Source organism: Chelonoidis abingdonii, chromosome 3 (assembly GCF_003597395.2).
Source record: "Chelonoidis abingdonii isolate Lonesome George chromosome 3, CheloAbing_2.0, whole genome shotgun sequence".
NCBI lineage: Eukaryota > Metazoa > Chordata > Testudines > Testudinidae > Chelonoidis > Chelonoidis abingdonii.
In genome coordinates, this window is record NC_133771.1 from 18,658,858 (window position 1) to 18,682,721 (window position 23,864).

The window sequence follows — 23,864 nt, forward strand, 5'->3', positions numbered from 1 at the left end:
CAGCAATTACACATTAAACTTTCTGTTTGTCCTCGGAGGGCTTTAATCAGAAGCATGAGAGCTGCAGCATTTCACCACCACACACTCGGAGGGAGGCATACATTACAGGAGCAATTTGTAGCTTAGTTGCAAGAGGATTGCCCAGGTAAGTAAGGCTGGACAGAACTCCACCCAAGAGTGCTAAGGAAGAGGGCTCCGTAAAGGTATCAGTGAGGCAGCACTGATGCCTTTATACAGGAATTCACATCATCTGTGAATACTTTGCCTGGCACAGAGGGCTCACATGTGTGAATGCACATGGGAAACTTGTTTAATTCTTGGCATATGTCATAAACAGATAGCTAAGGGTTAAGGTTTCTTTTACCTGTAAAGGGTTAAAAAAGGGAACCAAACACCTGACAAGAGGACCAATCAGGAAACCGGATTTTTCAAAGCTTAAGGGAGGGAATTTGTGGGTGTTTCTTGGTCTTGGGTCTTTGTCTGTTCTGTGCTCTCTCAGCTATGAGAGGGTCTATTTCCAGTCCTTCTAATCTTCTGTTTCCCAGTTGTAAGTACAAAGTTAGCAAAAGTATAGTCTTTTAAATTGTTTTGCTGTATTTGCATCTGTGTATCTGGCTAGTGGAGTCTTTATGTGTATTTGGCTATAAGTACTTTAAATTGTATTGGTTTTGGGTAAGGCTGTTTATCCCTTTTCTATTGTTTATTCATTTTCTATAAGTTGAAAACCCTGTATCTTACCATCTAGATTACAGAGAACTGTTATTCTATTCTTTTTTTTTTTTTTTATTAAAAGTTTTGCTTTTTAAGACCTGTTGATTTTTTTTTCTAGTTGACCCACCAGGAAATTGGTGGGAGAAAGGAAAGACAGGGGGGAGGGGAAAAACTGCTCTCTGTGTTTAACTCTCGTAGTGTCCCAGGGCGGGAAGAAGCTAAGGGGGAAGAGAGATAGAATCTTTTCTGTTTCCTTGTCTTTGGGTTTGTCTCTTTGTGGAAGAGAGGAGACATGCTTCTTGGTATTGTGATGTAAAGAGGTTGCATCAGTAACTCTCAGGTTAGCCCAGAGAGGAAATTCTGGGTGGGAGAGAGGTGGGGGGAATAGTTTATTTCCCTTTGTTAGGAGACTCAGGGCATCTGAGTCTTGGGGTCCCACAGGGAAGTTTTGGGGGACCCAAGTGTACCAGGCACTGGGATTCCTGGTTGGTGGCAGGCTATCAGATCTAAGCTGGTAATTAAGCTTAGAGGGGTTCATGCTAGCTTCTCAGTTTATGAACGCTAAGGTTTAAATCTGAGTAGGAAAGCTACAACAGCATATCAGACTGGTGAGAGGGAAACAGAAGCTAAAATTTCAGACCTCCCTTCATGCACAGTGGTTCACCTTTTCAAGAGGCAGAAGTGGCTCATAGGTACAGGTGAACACTAAGAACTAAATTGAATATTCCAGACCTTTCCCCTCCCTACAAGTTCCACAGTGTCCGCTAGGAAGGGGATGGTGATCAAACTCATTGCAACAGCCAGAAGGTGCTAGCAATTTGTAGTTACTTAACCTGAGTTGCTTAGACGCAAGCTGCTCCATTGAACAACCCCCTCCGTCAAAGAAACAAAGCTCAACCCTGCATCTCACTCTTCCCCCAAAAAAACGCCATTTGTTTCAGTGCAACTCACCAAGATTGTCACCACTAAATACTGGAAGTGATTGTGAAGACTGGCTGCATGGGTGCAAAACTGGACAAAATTGCTCTGCTCAAGCTGCGAGAGGAAGACAACATCAAAAAGAATTTCATTACATCACCTATAACAAATCAGTTATCAAATAAATCCAAGCTTTTAGGACCTGATTCTGTTCTCACTTAGGCCAGTTTAAACAGGAATAACTCCACTGAAGACACTGCAATAATGTCAAGATACAGCTGGGGTAAAGTGACAGACGGATCAGGCCCTGAATGTAGCAAACTAGTAGGTTGCAATATGGAAGACTAGTTTATTGGAAGGGGAGAGGAGTCTATTTGCAACCTTGGAGTTTTCCTATTGTAACTGGTTAGTTACACAGAGGAGTTTGCTGAAAAAAGTTGAATTCCTCTTCCACAGATCTCCTCTTAGACAGTAATACCATGCATCTTTGAATTAAAGCCATGGTTCCTAAGCAATTTACTGCCCCCTCAGCTGAAATTAATCATGACAACCCTCTGAAGTGCAGTTAACTTATCTGGCTCAGGATCAGAAATGCCCACAAGTTTGGGTACTGTTTCGGTTGGAGGATCCAGTTCCTGTCTATTATACAGATAGGTGAATCACAAGAATTATCATCCAGGATTTTGAGAGTTCAGGGCAAGGGCTGGAACTGAATTCCTGGTCCAGACCCATGTCTAATTACTTTGGGAAGGTGGAAGGCCTAGAGAAGAAACTGTGTCTTTCTTTGAGAGCCAAGAAATTAACAACAGCTTTTTTGTTTATGTAGAAATTAGGCCGAGTATCCATGGGGAGATTTCTGGCCCCTCCTCCTTCCCCTATGCCTTCTCCAGCTTGTGCCATAGTCTGCTGTGCTCTCATTTCAGATGTGGAAAAACACCATATTGGGATCAGAACCACCAAAACTATGTCTCCCTATCCTTTCACCCTCTGCCCCCACTCCAAAACAAGCCCCCAGACAGCCAGCAGCCTGTGCTGCACATATCAGCCAAGTTGGAGCAAGAGAGCTCCCAGCTGCTGGCTGCCTTATCCCGCCTCTTTAAGACCTGAGGGTACAAAATGGAGGAGGAGCTCCTTGGGTGTTGTCAATAGGTGACTGTCTGTCTAGAGGTGACTGTTTGCCATGCCAGGCCACATCCTGACTAAGTGAGTGAGTGCTGTAAGGGTCGGAATCCCAAGGAGTCTACCTTAATCTTCCCTCGCCTGTTGTTGCTTAGATGGACTACATTATTTGATGTGAGGGGAGATGCTATGTTACTGTTTCTCACTCTCAGGCCTTTCCCTCAAGCAAAAACTGTCAGATGCACAATAAAGAAGGCTTGCTAACTGGACCCAAATCCATGCCAACAGGAAATGTGATTATTTCTTGGCAAACATATTTTCTGAGGTTCTTTGTGATAAGCACAGCCATGGAGGAGTGACAGTCCTTCCACAGGACTTATTAATTCGCCAGGACAGTTGGCAAATAAAGTATGAGGTACATTATAAGCATAACTCTTGTCATAATGTCACTGCACTGGCTGACTGATGGTTCATGTGACTAATGGACTAGTGTCAAAAACATGGATATTATGATGTGCTTTAAAAAAAATAAAGATTATGATTAATAGGGCCCTATCAAATTCAGGGTCCATTTTGGTCAATTTCACAATCATGGGATTTTAAAAATCATAAATTTCGTTATTCCAGATATTTAAATCTGAAATTTCACATTGTTGTAATTGTAGCAGTCCTGGTCCGAAAGGGGGTTGCAAGGGTTGCAAGGATATTGTTGGGGATGGGGTGGCTGGAGAGCATTGGCTACTGGCCAGGAGCCCAGCTCTGAAGGCAGCACCACCTCCAGCAGCAGCACAGAAGTAAGGATGGCATGGTATGGTATTGCCACCCTTACTGCTGCGCTGCTGCCTTCAGAGCTGGGCCCTCAGCCAGCAGCCACCACTCTCCAGCCACTCAGCTCTGAAGGATGCAGCAGTGCAGAAGTAAGGGTGGCAATACCATGACTCTCTTGCAATAACCTTGCAACCTCCTCTCTCACCCCCTTTTGGGTCAAGACCCCCGGTTTGAGAAACACTGGTGAAATCTGTATAGTATAGGGTAAAAGTGCACAGAAGACCAGATTTCACAAGAGAGAGCAGATTTTACAATCCATGACATATTTTTCATGGCCATGAATTTGGTAGGGCCCTAATAATTAAGGTAATGAATGTGAAGGAAACACACTTAAAAGATTAATGGAGATGAGCACAGATCGCAAAATACTGGATCAAAATAAAACAACGGGCAGGTTTTTATACAACATCTATCAATGTGATGTGGCCTCACTGTGTTTCTTTTGGGAGGTTTGAAATACAGCAGGTGATCCAGATCTGAATTTTGTGGCTGTAGTTATAACTAGAACTAGTATTGTATGCCTAGATGATGGAATATTATCTTACACTTACATAGCACCTTCCTTCACAAAATACTCTATAGGAACCACTTCAGACATGATTAAAACAGAGTCACACAGGGAAAGGAATGGGGAAATGGTTTAATGCAGCACACATTATAGAACAGCTTTGGGAAAAAGCATTCCCTAGCTGGCTGAAACTAGGGGATTTAGGTAGGTAGAATATAGTTAGCCAAACTGGGCCTTTAATAAGTGGTCAGGGCTTTAGGTTTTATTTCTTATTTGAAAGACATTACCTCCAGCAGCACAATACCCCTTAGCATGACAGCAGGGCATTAGTTCCATATGGACTCAGAGGGGAAAAACACAGTCTACCGAATCACTAGCTCTACTTGCAAGTCTAGGGCTATTTTACATTCCAGCTGCTGCTTCTGACTCTTTCATGCTATGGGTAGAATAAGTCCAATGCATGGACTTGCAAAGACTGGAGTTACCTGAACGGCTGTTGAGATGAGAAGAAACGAAGCTGTAAGTTTCAAGTATGGACCATGCTTCATTGTGAGTCTCAGTCCCTTAAAGAAAGGAATTGCTTTGTCTGAATTTAAGGCGTAAGGATCTATAAGGGGTGGAATATATAAAATAATGTCATATTTTCCATAGCTAAGTGGGAAAGAATCACTTTGAAACCCAGATGTATTTGAATTTAACTTACCGTCTCTCTCCTTAACTCCAATGAAAAGGATGACAATGCCGAATAGATACACTCCTCCTATTACTCCCGCTGCAATCATGTAGACTTCTCTCTTTAAAAGGAAAGAGACTTGTTACAGATAAGGACAGTAAAAGCCTGATCGCACTGCTCCGGCTCAACAGAAGTGAACAGAATACTACACCGAGGAAAGACAAATTACAGATCCTAGATAGAAATAATTTTAATACTAGCATGGGCAAGATTTACATACAAAACAATGGGGATTGTGTCATGTTAGGATATAAGCATGCTATTCATTTGACCAAAGCAGGCTACAGTTTTATGAAGGACAGAGTGACATTTTCCAGGGGTCAGCACAAGTTACGATCATTATGGGGAACCTAGCTCCCTCAAATTTTTCAGGTTAAGGTAAGGTGAGGCCCAGGTGTGAGCTGACCTTGACAATATTTTTGGAAAAACAAAAACATCCCTGCTTTTGTCATCTCATATTAATCTGTAACAATAGCAGGCCCCAATCCCCAGTGCTGCTGAGCACACACATCTTCCAATTAAGTCAGCTATGGTCAGTGCTTTATTTGTAATGAAAGATGTGCCAGGGGTTAAGCAAGTTTTTTACATTCATAACTGATGCAGCAAACCCAGAGGTGCTGGGGCTATGAACTGCCAAGCCTAGAAGTGCCGGGGCTCAGCCCGGGCAAGCCTTGGCACAAATTAAGCACTGGCTATGGTAAGTTAACTACTGGCTTGGCTATTATACCTTGAAACCATATTTCTAACAGCACTGCTTATGGACCAGGGCTAAGACTGTCAAAAGTGACTAATGATTTTGGATACCTCAGTGTCAGGGTGCCCAATGGAGAGAAAGGACAGTCCAGTGGTTAAGATGCTAGCCTAGGACTGGAGCAACCTGGATTCAACTCCCTGCTCCACCACAGACCTTCTGCGTGATCCAAGGCAAGTCACTTAGTCTCTCTTTGCCACAGTTCCCCATATGTATAAATGGGGAAATAGCATTTCCTTGCCTAAAAGGAGTGTTGTGAGGCTAAATACATTACAGCTTGTGAGGCACCTGGGTAATACAGTAATAGGGACCATAAGTAAGCAATAGCTAGATTTCAAGACACTGACTTTCAGAAAGTGCTGAGCATCCACCCTCAGAAAATTAGGCCCCTTTAAAGTTTCCTCTGTTGGGCATCCAAAAATTAAGGCACTCGGGGTGTCTTCACAGCACAGTTAGCTCAAGTCATACTTGAGTGTTACCCCTAATCCAACTCTCATCTACACACTAAAATCTCTAGCTCAAATTGAGTGATGCTCTAAACTCAAGGTAGCTGGCCCATGGGCTGAGTTTGAATCTTGAGAGATGCTGAGGCTCAAGCAAGTGAAGGGGTTACAACTGATAAGGAGTTAAACCAATCACTCTGTGCTGCTAATCCAATCACTCTGTGAAACTCCAGTGTAGTTCTGAAGTGTGGTCGCTCTCACTGGAGCGAGGCGAGTGTATGAAGACATATTGGCTGCAGTATGCCGACCACAAAATCTGTAGCTAGATTAATCTCATTTGCAAATATTCCAAACCATCCGGCGTCTGTCACAGATATGCAGCATGCGCCGGATGGTTTGGAATATTTGCAAATGAGATTAATCTAGCTACAGATTTTGTGGTTGGTATACTGCAGCCAATATGTCTTCATATACTATGAGTGAGACCTCAATACAGATGCAAAATTAGTTAATAAAATTAATATAATTTATGTGTATAATGTTCCAATCTTGATTTCATGAGCTAACTGTTGTAGCGAGGACAAGCCCCCAAAATAACTAATCGCTTTTGAAAATCTCAGTCTTTCTCTGGTTGCTTGGCTGGAACTGGAGAACTTCTCAGGTACGTACAGCCAGCTGTGTGCACTTCTTTGTGTGAAGAACTTTCACGGCTGCAGACTATTTACAAATAAAATTTACTTCAGGATAAATCTAGGACCTATAAGTATAAATTTCTACCAAAAAGTAAAACAGCCATGAACAAAAGTTCTAGTATGTCAGCAGCCAGGACATGTTTATATAAAAGCAACTATGTTGACACTAGCGATAGACATATAGATTCGTCTATCACAGATATGCAGCATGCGCCGGATGGTTTGGAATATTTGCAAATGAGATTAATCTAGCTACAGATTTTGTGGTCAGCATACTGCAGCCAATATGTCTTCAAACACTATGAGCAAGACCTCAACACAGATGCAAAATTAGTAATAAAATTATTATAATTTATTTGTATAATGTTTCAATCTTGATTTCACCTTTACTGAAATTTAGGAAATATTTACAATTACTTTTGTACATTGATGCTTGGAGAATATAAAGCTCACATTCCTTATGTTTTTGGAAGCTTATATTTATTTAATTAAATGAAAATGTTCAAACTAATCAAGGATATTCCTAGGAAATCTCTGCTGTCTCAATCAAAGAGAGTCATGACAAGTGTCAGGCTATTCTCTGAATATGGTTTTCCAACCAGTTGTGCATCCACCGTATAATAGGTTTCTCTAGGCTATATTTCCCTAGTTTGTTTACGAGACAGTCGTGTGAGACAGTAACAAAAGCCTTCCTAATACTGCTTGAGAAATTATTAAAGTTTCATTTAAGCATATTCACTTTGTATATTTTGACATTATATGATGTTGACAATTTTTTGTGTTTTAACAGCACTTTAACTTTTTGAATCTCATTGTCTAGTCATCAAATAATTACTGTCTGACTCCCATCTGTACTTCCCCCCATAATTTTCTTGCATTTATGAACATTTAAATAGATTAAAATAGAAAAAATGCTGAAAACTCATAAATTGTCCAACTGTTACAATTTAAATTGATAAAAGTAGAAAAAAAATGCTTAAAAAGTAAACATTCATATCAGCCATTGAAATTTTAAAAAAATAAGAATAATGTTCTGTGAAGTCTATAAATATACTACAAATGGTAGGTTGCAAATCTAGGAACCATTTGGTCAAAAAAGCCCATTAACCAACAATGGCATCTTCTCAAAGAACAGGTTACCTCCTCAATGTACAAGATAAAAGTTTGGTACAGACATGATCTTTATCTAAAAAAAACCCAAAACTTTGTAAGCTATTTATGTTTGAGAAAGAGATGGCTATACACATGAATGTAAGGCTGTTCTTTATTCAGGAGACGGAATTATGCTTCTGATGTGTTTTCAGAACTGTAGAGTAAGGCATAAAACTGGGCCTCTTTCTCCCTTTTTACAGAGCGAAAATCTTTAGTTTTAAACCCCACACAAAGAATTCTAGAGATATCCTAATCAAAACTGATTTCTTTTATAAAACTTTAACATCTTCATTCTTTAAACTTCCAAGAGAACATTTATGGCTGGGAAATGTTTTACTGAAGATATTGGTTAATTCTGACTCATCTTTCCTCTTGATGGGGAAAACTCCAGTTGTCCCTCAACTGTTTAAGATGTTATATGCTTGCTTTGAGATGCATATTTGCAAATGTTTTGTATCTAAAACTAGCTCTTCAAATAGTAACTTCCTGAGACTACTATTATGTGACTCATAAGATTTTTTTATGTACAAGTATAGCAAGGTCATTTGAATGCTATTGCAGGTTAATATAAGAAACCATCTGAATATAAAATACTGATATATTCACTGGGAATTAATCAGTTACCTCGCAAAGCTTAAACATCTTGCCAAACTCAAAAAAGACCAGAAAAAGTTTCACAAAGATTGTTAAGAAGAAAAGACAATACCTTATTTGATCACCATTTAAGTTTAAAGACTCTTTTGAAAAATAAGTTAAATTAAAAAAAGGCTATTTTAACAACTAAAATACTTTTTGGACTGTGTTTTGACTTATATGAAACAATTTCAAAACCTTGATGGAGCTGAAGGAATCTCTCCAAAAATGAACTGAATAAAAGAAAGTTAAAACTCTAATGTTCTGAGAATTTCCTGCCACAAAGCCAAAAATCAATACAAGTATAAAGCTGAAGAATTACAGCTGTACTGCATGTGTATTAACAGACTGCATATTCATGAGATGAAGATGCTACCAAGGCAATCCCATGAAGGTGATAAGCCAATGAAATGTAACAGCATCGGATATCTGAATCCAGCCAAGCCCTGAAAGGCGTGCTTCTTCCACCTTCAGTGAGACTATGCAAAGAGAAGAGTATAAATTCCTCAGAAGTGGGACATGCTTGTTCTTACAAGCTCTTTTGTGCTCTTATACTCTTACATGGTTCTGCTTTCTTATGCGCTCAGTTCAGCCTGGCCACCTCATCTCTACAAGCAAGCACACGGCAGCAACCAGACAGCTAAGAAGAATAAAGTAGCAACAACATAGCATCAAGAAGCAGCAACCTTCCAGCTCAGCACTGCTTCTGCAGCACGATGACATCGAGACTTGAGCATCATTGGTGAGATAGGAGTACTTGTGGCACCTTAGAGACTAACAAATTTATTTCAGCAAGAGCTTCCGTGAGTTACAGCTCACTTCTCTGGATGCATAGAATGGAACACACAGACAGGAGATATTTATACATACAGAGAACATGAAAAGGTGTAAGAGATAGAGTCTGCAAGAGCATTGCCAAGGGATTAGAGTTGTTTCTTGTAATAATTTTAATGGACTATTGAAATCCTATTGTAATTTAAGGGATTAACAGCTTCTCCTATTAAACACTAGATTGCTCTGACTGTGAACTTCAAAAGGATAAATGAGCTAATCTCGGTAAAAAGAGAAAAAATAGCAGGATTTACAGTAGAACCTCAGAGTTACGAACACCTCGGGAATGGAGATTGTTCGTAACTCTGAAATGTTTGTAACTTTGAACAAAATGTTATAGTTATTCTTTCAAAAGTTTACAACTGAACATTGACTTTATACGGCTTTGACACTGTCATAACTATAAAGGGAAGGGTAACAACCCTCCTGTATACAATACTATAAAATCTCTCCTGGGCAGAGGCACCAAAATCCCTTTACCTATAAAAGGTTAAGAAGCTCAGGTAACCTGGCTGACACCTGACTCAAGGGACCAACAAGGGTACGAGATACTTTCAACATGTTCAAGGGATTTTCCAAAAGACTAGGCACACTGTACATTTTTACAGTTCTTGGTAATAGCAACACATTAGTTACAAAAATCACCATTACCAATAGCAATAAATCCATTGCAAGTGTCCACTTACAATCATTTTTGTCATGTCACACCTTTGGCTCAATACCATTGGGGTCTGGGCCTTTTAGAGTTACCCTGTGGTTTCCCTTTGCAAAATTAAGTTTTCTTTTTTTTCCTTGTCCTGAAGGATTGAACCCTGATTTCTCTTGCTTAACAGAATTCACTGGCTGATGGGGTGGGCTCTCTTTGCTAACACCTATTAGCAAGTCTTTCTTCTCCCTGTCAGCCAGGTTACCTGAGCTTCTTAACCCTTTACAGGCAAAAGGATTTTGGTGCCTCTGGCCAGGAGGGATTTTACAGTATTGCATACAGGAGGGTTGTTACCCTTCCCTTTATAGTAGTGACAGACACTTTACTATGCAGAAGAAATATGCTGCTTTTAGCCATCTCAATTTAAATGAAACAAGCACAGAAACAGTTTCCTTATCTTGTCAAATCCTTTTTTTTAGAACTTTCCTTTTATTTCTTTTTAGTAGTTTACATTTAACACAGTACTGTACCGTATTTGGTTGGGGTGTGTGTGTGTGTGTTCTTTTTGTCTCTGCTGCTGCCTGTTTGTGTACTTCTGGTTCCAAATGATGTGTATGATTGACCGGTCAGTTTGTAACTCTGGTGTTCATACCTCTGAGGTTGTACTGTACTTTGAATTTAAGATTCTTGAATATTTATTAATTTTCCCATCTCAAAACTGCTCCTTGAATGCTTTCCTTTTTAGTAACTGAGTTAAATGCTTTCTTCATCTTTGCCCATGTATGAAGTGGTTAGGTTATCCTTGACCAATCAAATGGGATTCACTGACCTTAAATGAAATTCCTTAGCCCATCTATTAATTGTTTTAGTTATTTATGACACACTGAGACAGGCCTCCATGATGATTTTGGGAAAAAGTACTTCGGTCTTAATTCTCCTAGAGAAGTGTGTTCCCACTGGGTGTACCCCTTCTTAAGGACTAATCCAGTGATACTCAGCCTGAAGTTCACGAGTCACAAGTGGCTCCCTCATGTGTCTCCTGAGGCTCGTGATATTAAAACATTGTGATTTAATTATAAATCAATCTAAGTTATTAACCATTGAGGATGCTTTTACTGTGTTATTAAAAAATTGTAACTGATAAAATAATAATACTTAGCCAGTCATTTTGCTGTAAGAATGAAACAATGAATTCACACTACTGTGGCTCTTTGGGGCAATACTGATCACTAATTTGGCTTCCAAACCACTGAGGTCTGAGTTCACTGGTCTAATTTCTGTTGAGAGCTCTTCACTGAAATACATACAGAAGAGATTGTATCTGTAGTAGCCATTGCTTACTGCTTGTGTTCTGTTTTGTTTTTTGTTATTATATTATTAAAGTGTGTGGGGGGAATCAAAGCTAATTATTGTGATTATTTTGTTTATCTGCCATCATGCTGTCCCCTATGACACAGTCAGAAGAACCTCATGTGACTAAAACAGTGGGGTCACACTCCTGAAATGAAGACAATTAAGATTTGGCCCCAATGACTTCTTGTCCTCCACATTATTATTATTTTTTTTTTGTAATTTTGAGGATAAAATCACTTGGAGCTCAACACTTTGCAAAACAACCCTTTCTACCCACAATATCCCTCTGCCCCAACAATGCACGAGAGTAGGATTTTCACACGCAAACATTCCCACATGACCTCAGATTTTTTATTCATGTCTGATTCTTTTCTTTAATGCTGTTTAGGGGATTTCAAAGAATGGGGTTACTCAACAGCACTAATGAAAACAGTCTCCGCAAGGCAAAAGGCTGCCAGTGCACTTCAATCCTGCCCTGCCACACCTCCAGCCAGTCCTCTCTTGAAAACCTCTTGTGCAGAGACTTGTCAATTTGTATGGCAATTTTGTGATGTGAGCAAATTCATTGTTTCATAGATTCCAAGGCCAGAAAGGACCACTGTGATCATCTAGTCTGACCTCCTGTATAACACATGCTACAGAACTTCCCCAAAATAATTCCTACAATATACCTTTTAGAAAAATGTCCAACTTCGATTTAATAATTGTCATTGATGGCAAATCACTGCACCCCTCAGTAACCTGTTCCAATGGTTAAGTACCCACACAGTCTAAAATTTACACCTTATTTCCAGTCTGAATGTGTCGAGCTATTGGATAGTGTTAAACCTTCCTCTCATAGACTGAAGAGCCCATTATTAAACATTTGTTCTGCATGTAGATACTTATAGACTGTAATCAAGCCACTTAACCTTCTCCTTGTTAAGCTAAGTAGATTGAGCTCTTTGAGTTTATCACTATAAGGCAGGTTTTCTAATCCTTTCATCGTTTCCGTGGCTCTTCTCTGAACCCTCTCCAATATAGCAATATCCTTCTTGAATTGTGGGCACCAGAACTGCATACAATATTCCAACATTGGTTGCACCAGTGCCAAATATGTAGGTAAAATAAATCCTGGGATGGATAATCAGGGGAATTTCAAGTAGGAGTAGAGAGGCAGCCCAGGACTTGGGGTCAGCCCCAACTGCAGGCAGCACGGGGCTCGGGAGTGCGGTCAGCCCTAGCCCCAGCTGTGGGCGGCATACAGCTGGGGCAGGGCGGAGACCCAGCCATGGGCAGTGGCGAGCTTGTGGGGGGGGGGGGCAGCCCCAGCTGTGGTCAGCACAGGACTCAGCCCCAGATGCAGGCGGCACAGGGTGGGGGGGAGTTAGCCCCATCTCTGGGAGGCATGGGAACAGTGGCTCGGGTAAGCCCTGCAAGGTCGGGTGGGGGGCAGCTTGGATGAGCCCTTGGTCGTCCTGTTTTTACTTTAAGAAATATAGTCACCCTGGAAGAGGGGGGTCAAGATCTCTACTCCTCCGTGGCTGGGATGAGAACCACGTTTTCTCTAGCTTCTTCTCTTCCTGCTCTCCGATGGCAGCTTGCATTACTGCGCCTGACCGGCCATAGGTTCTCTGCAGCAGCTGATGCTGCCCTCCTGCCCAGAGGGTTTGCGATTAACGCATGTTAAAAAAATTAATGTGTTAAATGTGCTGTGCGTTAATCACACACGTTAACGGCAGCTAATTGACAGCCCTGTTAATTAGGCTTCCATTTTAAACAGCAAGCCAGTCTGTAGGGGAGAGAAAAGGTGGCCATACACCTCCTCAGCATCCATATGTCTCACATCTTCAGCAAAGCTCCTCAGCATAATTTGGTTGTCATGCTAAGAAGCAATTAAAAACAGAACAGACAGGAGGGCTTGTTCAAAATGATGCATTTGTCTTGGTTCTGAGGTCACCAACCTTAAGCATGTCAGCCTTATGCATATCCCGCAGGATGATGTGCTGTAACACCACTGCAACCTGCCCTAGGGATTTTAAGTGTCCTCATACTGCATGCACTTACTCCACGGGACTGGAGGCCCAAGGGCTCGGCAAGGTTGGAAGTGTTGCTTAGAGAACTGGAAGAGTCGGCAGCGTTTATGGTGAGATTCACGGCGCAGTGATCAGAGGCATGGGCACTTGCCACAATCTGCCCATGGAGCGCAGCTCCCATCAAGGTTCCAAGCACTTCCACAGTCATTCCTGTAACAAGAAGTAGAAACGTGTTAGGAGGTGAGCTTGTTTCACCCACTGTTACTGAGCCTGGCTGTTTCTCTCACTAAAGAGGGAACTGATTGAGGCAAGCAATGTTCCTTTGACACAGGGAACATTCACAAATGGCTTCAATAAACCAGCAGAACTTGATCATCAGTTACAACTGGTCAGCATCCCTTGATGGAGCTGAAATTCCACCTCACGTTTTCTGACCACCTCTATATTACTACAGAAAAGTGGTTCTCAAACTTTTGTACTGGTGACCCCTTTCACATAGCAAGCCTTTGAGTGCGATTCCCCCCTTATATAAAAAGTGTTTTTAATTTATATTTAACACCGTTATAAATGCTGGAGGCAAAGCAGGGTTTCGGGTGTAAGCTGACAGCTCGTGACCCCCTGAGGGGTCCTAACCCCCAGTTTGAGAACCCCTGCTATAGAACATACGTAAGAGCAATATGGCTGGGGCTAATCTATGTAGGGGAATAAAGCTGAAATATAGCTTAAATTATGAGAGGCACTCTCTGAGCACGGGACTGGGAGCCAGAACACCTGCATGCTAATCCTGGTTCTAAGAGTGACTTTAGAAAGCACCTGTAAATGGGATGGATATTTACCTGCCTCACAGTCACCCTGTCAATTTTAGTTGATGTTTGTGAAGAACATGAACCCCTTATATGCTAATATCTAAAGTGACTGAGGACCAGACTTTTAGAACTGTGCGCATGTGACTGTGCTAACTGTATACGTGTATTGGGTCTCTTTTTGTTTTGTTTTGTCGTTTTTAATCAGAGCAACTTCTACTGGTGATGACAGCAGCTGATGCCATCACAAAATTGAATATCATCCCGTCAATCAGCCCAAAAGCTCTAGGGTATCTAAATACTCTCCTTCTGTCTGGGTAGGAAATGACCTATGTGAATTAACTAACTTGTTCTCCTGACTTGGGGTAGGAGTTACCTCCGCCATGGAGACAAGTATCTTAAGAGCAGTGTCATTTTAAGGATCTAGAGAATGATAAATCCATTACATCTCAGTATTATAGCATTAAATGAAAAGCCTCCAGAGAGATCAAGCCAATCAGTTCTCCCATTTTATAATGCCATGTTTGCCTAGTTCATCATTTCTCAAACTGTGATCCATGGACTATCACTGACTAAGTGATGCATAATTAATATAGCTGTAGCATCCTCTTTCCCCCTAAACTGGGTTGCTTAGACATTACTGACTTAAAGTCTGCTGTGCTGAGCACAAATCCGAAATTCAGGTTTCTCATTATTGCATCCTGTCAAACTGGATTCAGTTTCCAAAAATGCATGACTTAAAGAGATAGTTCCTGATTTGTGTAAAGAGAATTTTTGTTTCAAATGTGTGTTATGAGTACTCTCGTTTGGGCTTAGATGAAAGACGGTGCAGAGCCATTACTTAAGAGAGACAGCGGTTTCCTGTTTTGAGCTTTCATTCTCCACAGTATGGGACTTTCCAGAAACTGCTGCTATCTCCTCAAACAGAGAGGACCATGGAATGGAGGATGTGACCTTATCGGTCACCTGACTTGTTTTCTTGGTTCAGGTTAAGTTACCAACCCCAAATTTCACTCCCAACTTGACTGGCTGATCAAAAGTGCTGGCTAGCCCAGATCCAAATAGGAGTGTGACCTAAAATATTTGGCTATAAACCAATCTAAAATTTCAATTGGACATGTCATGCAGAGCTTCAAAAATTGCTGAGCATCTGGTGCGATGGGTAACTACAGATCATAGAATATCAGAGTTGGAAGGGACCTCAGGAGGTTATCTAGGTCAACCCCTTGCTCAAAGCAGGACCAATCCCCAACTAAATCATCCCAGCCAGGGCTTTGTCAAGCCTGACCTTAAAAAACTCTTAAGGAAGGAGATTGCACCACCTCCCTAGGTAACCCATTCCAGTGCTTCACCACCCTCCTAGTGAAACGTTTTTTCCTAATATTCAACCTAAACCAAACCCCACTGCAACTTGAGATCATTACTCCTAGTTCTGTCATCTGCTATGAGATGACAGCATTGTATCATAATGCCACCTCTTCATTTGTAACCTCTATAGTGGATAGTGAAGGCATGTTGTACCTAATGCTTGCATATGATTAGAAGAAAGCCATCATAAGATGCAATAGAAATTCACCGGCAAATGCATTTACTTTTCTAAGCAGTGTTGGGCTGAAAAGGTGGCATATTTCAAAGTTGTTGTGAGCTACAGTCTATTACATTTTAATGGTTAATTTCTAGCTTAGCCAAGAAAATAGTGCTTTCAAAGCTGTTTGAAGGCAGGTTCTACTTCTTAAATTTAAGTAGAACTTACCTGAAAATAACTTTGAAAGTATCTACCTTTGTCGTGCATTCAAAAAGTGGGCAGCAGTATAGAACTGACATGATTAAGGAGTTCTACTTCTCCCAGTAGAGGGCAGTGGTACCTCTGTTTCTCAGGCTATGGCTACAATAGAGAGCTCTCCTGTCAGCTTAACTACTCCAGCCCCCAGGAGCAACCAGCAGTAGCTATGGCAAGGGAAGAAGCTCTCCTGCTGACAGCACTATCCACATCAGCGCTTAAGATGGCATAAATTATGTCGCTCAAGCGGGTGGCTAATTCACATGCCTGAGCGACATAATTTATGTCGACTTAAGCTGTAGTGTAGCCATAGCCTCAATGTTATTAAAAAACACACTGTCATATATTACACTACATTTTTTTCTTTAACAGATTCCTTTAGCTGATGTTCTAGAGCTACAAACAAAAACAGTGATCTTTGGATCAGGCAGAGAAGCAAGAGAGGAATGTTTTTGAGAAGACCTTGTAAAAAGAGATAATTTCCCTTGTCAATGTCAGCACTGCAAGAAATCTCAGTGCCAAAGAAATATTTAAAAAACCCACACACACAAGTCAGGAAATTCAAAGTTATTATTCATGCCACTGCTATAACTTGGCTGCACTGCACAACTGGACATATAAAACCCAATTATAAACAATCAGATAACACTGGCTATACATGCTGCCTTTCAGGAGTTCAAAGATATTAATATACAGGTGTTATACCATCTCTACAAGGTAAGTATTATGCTAAATTTGCAGATGGGAATTAAGGCATACCGTTTAAGTGACTTTCCCAAAGTTTATTCCCTTTTCTCCCACAGTTTGTCTATATGAACAGAATTCTGATCTCCCAATTCCCAATCCTGTCCTTTAATTACCAGACCATGCTTCCTGTTGAAATATTAGATAACATGTAATATCACATATGTACCGCACCTCAGGGAAGAGTTATGGATGCTGTGGGTACCATAACTCTGAAATTTCGGATTTGTGTCAGTTCAAAATCTTGGCCATATCATTCTGCTTACACAGCTTTGTTTTACATTTAGTCTAGCCAGCATGTTGAGGATAAGATTGACAAATGGAGGAAGAAAGCCTCTTGCCAGTAAGAAAACAAGCACAACCAGGGAAAAAATAAAATAAAATAAAATAAAATAAAAAAGCAATCCCCCGACCCCAAAAAATCTGTGCTTAATTCGAAGAGCACTAAGGGAATATTGAAGGCCAAGTCAAGACATAGTTTTTCATCTAGAGTTTGAGTAATTTGGCCCAGGGAAAATAGGAGGCTTTCTCTTCACTTTCACTGCTCTTGGCCAGGATACCTAGGAATGGACTGTTATACTCACATATAAGGGGAGAGACCCAGGGGAGGGGGGAAATGACAACTTTAAAGCTGATGTAAAGAGGAGGAAAAATTAACTGTGCCCTTATTTGCTCTTTATGATATAGTATAAAGAATGCTTGAAAGGGAGTTTTAAGACTTTTTTCCTTTAGCTTTAAAACAAAAGGAACAGCAAGTTTTGTATGGTTTTCCTGGAGAACTTTTTGGAAGACAAGAGGTCTATACTCGGTCCTGCCTCAGCAAGGGGCTGGACTACATGACATCTCAAGTTCCCTTCCAGATCTACATTTATATGATTCTATGATCAACTGACTGTTTTAACAGAGGTCTTTCTTCCAAACTATTTGATGGGTGTTACAGTTGAATGAGTGTAACCAAAACAAGATAGATAATTTTTAGACAGTCACTTTCCTTCCTGGTCACATTTAATTTTCTTGGTTCTATGATGTCAACTCTACCACCTGTCCTGTCACCCACAAAGTCGTCTATGAAAAACAGATTGGACAAGACCTGTGTTTCTACTGTAAAATATCCAAAGAAGGCAAAAAGAAAAAAAAGAGACTTTCAGGCCTTATTTAAATGTCATTATAAAAATAGTCAACACCAATTTTTCCCCTCTGCGGATCACCTATAATTAGCAACCATTACTCATATAGCAACAACTGGCTTTAGAAATCCAGAAGACACTATAGATAAGAGTAGTTTCTTGTGGCTAATTTATGTCCTGGGAGGAAAGTCTATGGCTAATCCAACAGGCTAACAGTTGTAAAACATGCAGGAAGATGGAAATATTTACAAGGTACATGAAAAAAAAAAAAAACTATGATGACCCATTTTTCCATCAGAGCCTAGTAATTCTTTGTCTAGAAACCCAATATTAGGCCACACAAATGTTAGGAGACTTCTTTCAATAAAAGGGATTTTAACCAACTCAGACACCCAATTTAAAACAAGAAGCCCATGTCAAACTCACGGTATGCTGTTGCTGAATCTCTCTCCTTCTGGTCTGGGCTGAGAAACATGGTGAGAGCAGAATACGGTACTTGGAATAACTACATAAAGATAGAACACCACATAGGAAAGCATTACAAGGTAGCATGCTCAGTTCCTCTGATAACCTGGAACAATGTGTAATTGGGCACAGGAATTTGCTCCCTTACTCAGACTATAAGATCTCTGGAGCAGAGACCATCTTTTTGTCCTGTGTTTATCCAACATCTAGCACAACTGGGTCCTGGTCCATGACTAGGGCTCCAAGGTGCTACAGTCACATAAATAATAAATAATGTATCCAGTATATATGCCTCCGCTTTGTGCTCCTTCAACTTCCTCCTTAAAAACCACTCTCCTTTCAGGATGCCTAAAACCCTTAGGGATTGTCTTCACTAGGAAAAAAGCCTTGTTCTTAACTAACATGAGATAAAATCCTAGTGAACACAAAGAACGCACCTTTTTTCCTAGTGAAGACACTGCCTAAGGCTATGTCTTCATGGCCAAGAAAGTCTTTTGTTTGTTTTACAGCAAGATAATTACTGTGTGTTAGTTATCCCAAAGTAAAATCCTAGTGGCCAAAAGGCTCTATAGTTTTTTCTGTGATGCAGCTAGGTTAGGTCAGCACTATAACCACACCACTCATGGCCACAGGTACCAACTTTTCTTGGCACCAGTGGGTGCTCGCCCTTGGCCCCACCCCAACCTCGACTCCGCCCCCTCACTGCCCCTATTGGACCCCTCCCCAGATCCCCACCCCAACCCCGCCTTTTCCCCAAGCGCATCATGTTCCTCCTCCTCCCCCTCCCTCCCACCACTTGCCACGCTAAACAGCTGTTTCGCAGCACAAGTGTTGGGAGGGAGGGGGGAGAAGGAGGACTCGGCGGCACCCCCAGGGGAGGAGGTGGAGGCAGAGCGGAGGCAGAGGTGAGCTTGGGTCCAGGGGGCAGGGCGGGGAGCTGCCGGTTGGTGCAGAGCATCCAAGAAATTTTCCCCACTGGTGCTCCAGCCCCAGAGCACCCACGGAACTGGCGCCTATGCTCATGGCTGGCCTTGTGCATCTACAGAGTTTTGTTACCACTAGTATTTCCTAACAGGAGAGAGTTAGTTATCTTGCTGTAAAACACATACCATTTTGGCAGTAAAGATATAGTATAAATTCTCACTTCGAAGTTTTAAACTAAAACAAAAATCACTTCCAACATTTTGAAACAACACATATGCTAAATATTCCAGCTCTAGCATTTACTCTTGTCCCTAGCCATCCTATTCTCTGTTGCCTATTTAGATGGCAATCCTTCGAGACAGTGACCTTGCCTGTACATTTATCAGAAGCATTTATTAAGCTTCCAGAGCTATGTAAATAAATACACACCACTGCCCTCTTTATAAAATAATTAAGCAATGATATTCCTATTTTATTAAAGGGAAAACAGAGGCACAGAGATTAAACCACTTGCCCAATTCACAGAGCTGGTCTTTGGCAAAGCTGGAAAGAGAAACCAGGCCTCTTGACTCCAATTTTGTGCTTTAAACCAACAGGACTAGCCTTTGTCCCATTATGTCAGGGGCTGGCAACCTACAGCACGTGTGCCAAACACGGCACGCAAGCTGATTTTGAGTGGCACGCTGCCGCAGTCCCGGCCCCCAGCCCACCGCTGTCCCCTGCGGGGGCAGGAGGCAGAAGCTTGGTCCTGCGGCAGCCAAGCTTGCCCCCTCCCCTGCTTCTTCCCCCAGTGTGGTGCTTTCCTGCCCCTCCCCCTCTCCTTCCCTGTGCCAATCAGTTGATGGCCCTAGCGAGGGGGAGGGGAAAGAATGGCAACGTCCATGCTGTAGAGAGAGGCAGAGAGCACCCCAGCCCTCTGCCCTGACTCCCCACACACTTAGCCTTCTGCTCTGCACCCCCCCAGCCCTGTGCTCTGACCTCTGAACCCACCCCCCACACACCCAGCCTTCTGCCCTACACCCCCAACACTCCCAGCCCTCTGCCTTGACCCCTGAACCTCCTCCCACACCAGTCTGGGATCCCAGGTGCAGGCCCCGCTCATCCCGCTGCTGGTCTAGGTGAACAGAACCCCAGGCTGGCAGTGAGCTAAGCAGGCTGGCAGCGTAAGATCAGAATTTTAATTTCATTTTAAATGAAGCTTCTTAAACATTTGAAAACCTTATTTACTTTATATACAACAATAGTTTAGCTATATAATATAGACGTATAGAAATAGACCTTCTAAAAACGTTAAAATGTATTACCGGCACACAAAACCTTAAATTAGAGCGACTAAATGAAGACTCGGCACACTACTGCTGAAAGGTTGCTGACCCCTGCTTTATGTGACAAAATACGAGAGAACGTATCTGGGAAGGACACATGCTACCCTATTCACACAAAGTGCCTACTCGCCTCTGTTACATGTGGCAAATGTTGATGTTTTCTTACTAAGCTGTAACTAAAACCTTCTTTCTGACTAGCCCTGATGCCTTACGTTCAGTACAAACAGGCTTTAAAGCTGAAATCACGAATAGTATTTCATAAGGTCTGAGTAGATCTTTTCCTTCAAAAGACAGGGTATAAAATTCTTCCTCATTTAAACTCACTGTGGGTTTCTTAATGACAATCTATCATCACAGAAAATAACAAAGGAATTGAGCTAATACTCCAACCAAAAACTGAAATATAGCAGACCCGTAAACTTCAAGTGATCTGCATGAATGACAAAAGTCCAAGTCACTCAGGAGTTCAAGTATTTTGGTGGCCTGCAACCACACTACTTTAAACTGTGATGCAGATGAGATTCAATCAGTTAAGCAAGGTCAGGCCAGGTTGATATTTGGACAGAGAGCTCTCAGTGCTTTTCCAGCTTTTTAAATCTGCAGATTACTTTGTAATAGAGATTCACATACACACATGCCCTCTCCTGTGCATGTGTCCTCTCACAACCTGGGTCTTGTTCTGCACATCACCTGGACTCAGCTTACCACAGACTCTGCTCTACTAAAGCCCCACATGCTGCAGGAAGTGGTACTGATGCCGCCACAGGTGGAGTTCCTCTGAGAGCTTGTCTACACAAGTTACTGTGCTGAAAGCCAGGGTGTGAATCTACAGCGCACAAGCCTACCATACAGTAATGTCCCATCTGGCGCTGCTATAGCACAGTGAAAATCCTGGAGTGCGGCTTAATTATGAATGAACTACTCCAGGACTTTTCACTGGGCTGCAGCAGCATCCATGGATTCACACCCTGGCTTGCAGTGTAGGAACTTGCTGTGTAGACAAGCTCTGAATCAAAAGCATGCCAGCAGGCTGTCAGGCGCATGAACTTTCAAAGCTACAATGTTCTGTATGAGATGTAAACCCAAGCGTCCCTAACAGATCCGACAGCACTTATTATAAGAGGAGAGCCGTTAAGTCCAATGTGCTGGCAAAAATCCGACTGGAAAACTACATTGGGCCTACCTGACTTCCCCTGAGTTGTATATGATTCTTCACTTCCTGTCCTAAACTGCTGCAGTGTTGCTCTGTGCTGCTAAACAGATACCATATTTCACTTTAATAGTGGCTGCAATTCAGTGATGGGTGAAGTGAACCCCATATGTGCATGCAGGGGTAGTCAATTATTTTTTGTCAAGGTACAAATTTCTTGGTCAAGGTATAGTAAAGGTCCAGACTCCAGAGAAAATAATAAAAAAAAAAAAAAGGATAATCAGGGCTTAAATTCTCACAGAGTATTTTCCGGAGCCCCCATACAACCCCAACATGCTTTAAAAACTCCAGGAGGGTTGAAATATACAGCTCCAGCTGAATTTAAGCCCTGACGATAATGATAACAATAACTAAAGAAGATGATTTTGGGGTCTGTTCAAAAGCGTCTGGTGGTCCGGATTTGGCCTGCGGTCCACTTATTGATTACCCCTGGTATGCAGTCTGTCAGAAAAGTGCTTTGGAATCCACTGAAATGAAAGATAATACATAAATTACATACTGCTGCTAGCCTGGTGTAAGGCCCCTTCATATTAAAATCAATGTGGAGAAGTCAAGTCTCCCCATCCAGGGATATCCAAGAATGACTATTAGTAACTATTTCACAACTGAGGCCCTGATTCTCCATTGCCTTCCAAAAGCAATCAGTGATTTAGATACCTAAATCCCATTTTTAACAGTAGTTTCGGCACTTAGAACTCTAAGTCTCACTGGAAGTCATTGTGCGAACTGGGTGCAAAAACCCTCAACCCACTAAATCAGAAGGCACATAAAGCAAAGTGAGAAAATGAAAGCATTTTATTGCCGAGAATGTTGTAAATCTAGATCTACTTACTGTGGTCAATGCTTGGAAAAGACAATAGAAAGTCAGGTACCACACAACTCTTCCCGCTACAAAAGGAGGCAAGTACCACATGAAGAAATAGGACACAATCGTGAAGGGTGTACACCCCAACATCCTACAATGAAGGACATGTTCATGTCACCTTTATTAGAAAGCATCTTGGTGGATTGACAAAAAAAGAAATTAATTTTCCCAGCACCTACTTAAGCAGTAACTTAATTTTGTGCAGTCTTTCAAAACGCTTTAGATGCACTATTTGACATAGTTTATATATAATACTATCCAGTCCATTAATGCATAAAGAGCACAATTCAATACATAACAATATTAAATCATACTCCCCCAAAATACACCCCAGAGTTAAATAATATAGTTAGTTAAAGGAAAAGAGCAAAGGTTAGTTATAATTAATGATGTATTTACAATTAACAGGAAAAAAAAACCCTGCATCTGCTATTATGGTATAACCACGAAGTCCAGAGCCATCCAGAGGGGGGGCAAGTGGGGCAATTTGCCCTGGGCCCCACAGTGGCCCCGTGAGCCCTGGCCCGGCAGCGGTCCAGGTCTTCGGCAGCATTTCGGTGGTGGGGGGCCCTTCAGTGCTGCAGAAGACGCGGAGCAACTGAAGGGCACCCTGCCACCAAAATGCCACCGAAGACCCGGACTGCTGCCAGATGAGTACAAGCATCACTTTGCCCCAGGCCCCCTGAATCCTCTGGGCGGCCCTGATGAGGTCAATACTTAGTCCCACCAGACCCCCCGAGACCTTTACTGAAAAGCACCAGTGAGAACCAAGCCACACGGTCACATGTTATAACATGCTTCACCACTTGCCAATATAAGCCTCTTTATTATCAAAGGTCTTTTTCCCCCCCATTGGCACCTCCAACTCTCCTCTCAGCTTAGGCTTTTCACTGCTGACCTGACATTTCAGTGTGATAGGTGTGGGACGGCCATGCCTCACATTGTAGAACTGCCTAGGACCTATGTTCGTCCATCCCTGTGAAATACGATTGTAGGGCCAAGCCTGCTCCCTTTTAAGTCAGTGGCAAAACTCCCAATGACTCCAACAGCAGCAGGATCAGCCCCCTAGTGAGCAAGGACGATTTTAAAAAAATATCATGGAAACCTGAATTCAAGTATAGCCACTAGGCAGCAATATGCCAAGTTAATATAAGGCTGTCAGACAAACAACACTACTTCCAAATTTCATTGTATCAAGTGCAATTCATTCCTCACAGCATGACCTGCAGCCACAGTGTTCTCCAGTATTCTGGCAAAGCAGACACTAGACAAAGTAATTAGATGATCA

At 41.8% G+C, this 23,864-nt stretch overlaps 2 protein-coding genes across 6 annotated transcripts in view; both read right to left on the reverse strand.

The window, feature by feature from the left end:
- UBXN2A (UBX domain protein 2A) overlaps positions 1–23,864 on the reverse strand; it is a 368,202-nt gene that overhangs the window by 294,566 nt on the left and 49,772 nt on the right. The window lies entirely within an intron of this gene.
- The window catches only part of MFSD2B (MFSD2 lysolipid transporter B, sphingolipid), a 64,003-nt gene that overhangs the window by 21,765 nt on the left and 18,374 nt on the right, over positions 1–23,864 (reverse strand). For 2 of the 4 annotated variants that reach the window (XM_032784868.2, XM_032784869.2), the window contains exons 4-9: positions 22,544–22,667; positions 18,214–18,292; positions 13,365–13,543; positions 4,788–4,878; positions 4,570–4,691; positions 1,663–1,746 (exon numbers count right to left, since the gene is read on the reverse strand). In XM_032784868.2, coding sequence (XP_032640759.1) covers positions 1,663–1,746; positions 4,570–4,691; positions 4,788–4,878; positions 13,365–13,543; positions 18,214–18,292; positions 22,544–22,667 — 679 coding nt within the window. The remainder of the gene's footprint in view (positions 1–1,662; positions 1,747–4,569; positions 4,692–4,787; positions 4,879–13,364; positions 13,544–18,213; positions 18,293–22,543; positions 22,668–23,864) is intronic. The other 2 variants (XM_032784870.2, XM_032784871.2) reach the window with 2 other exon arrangements.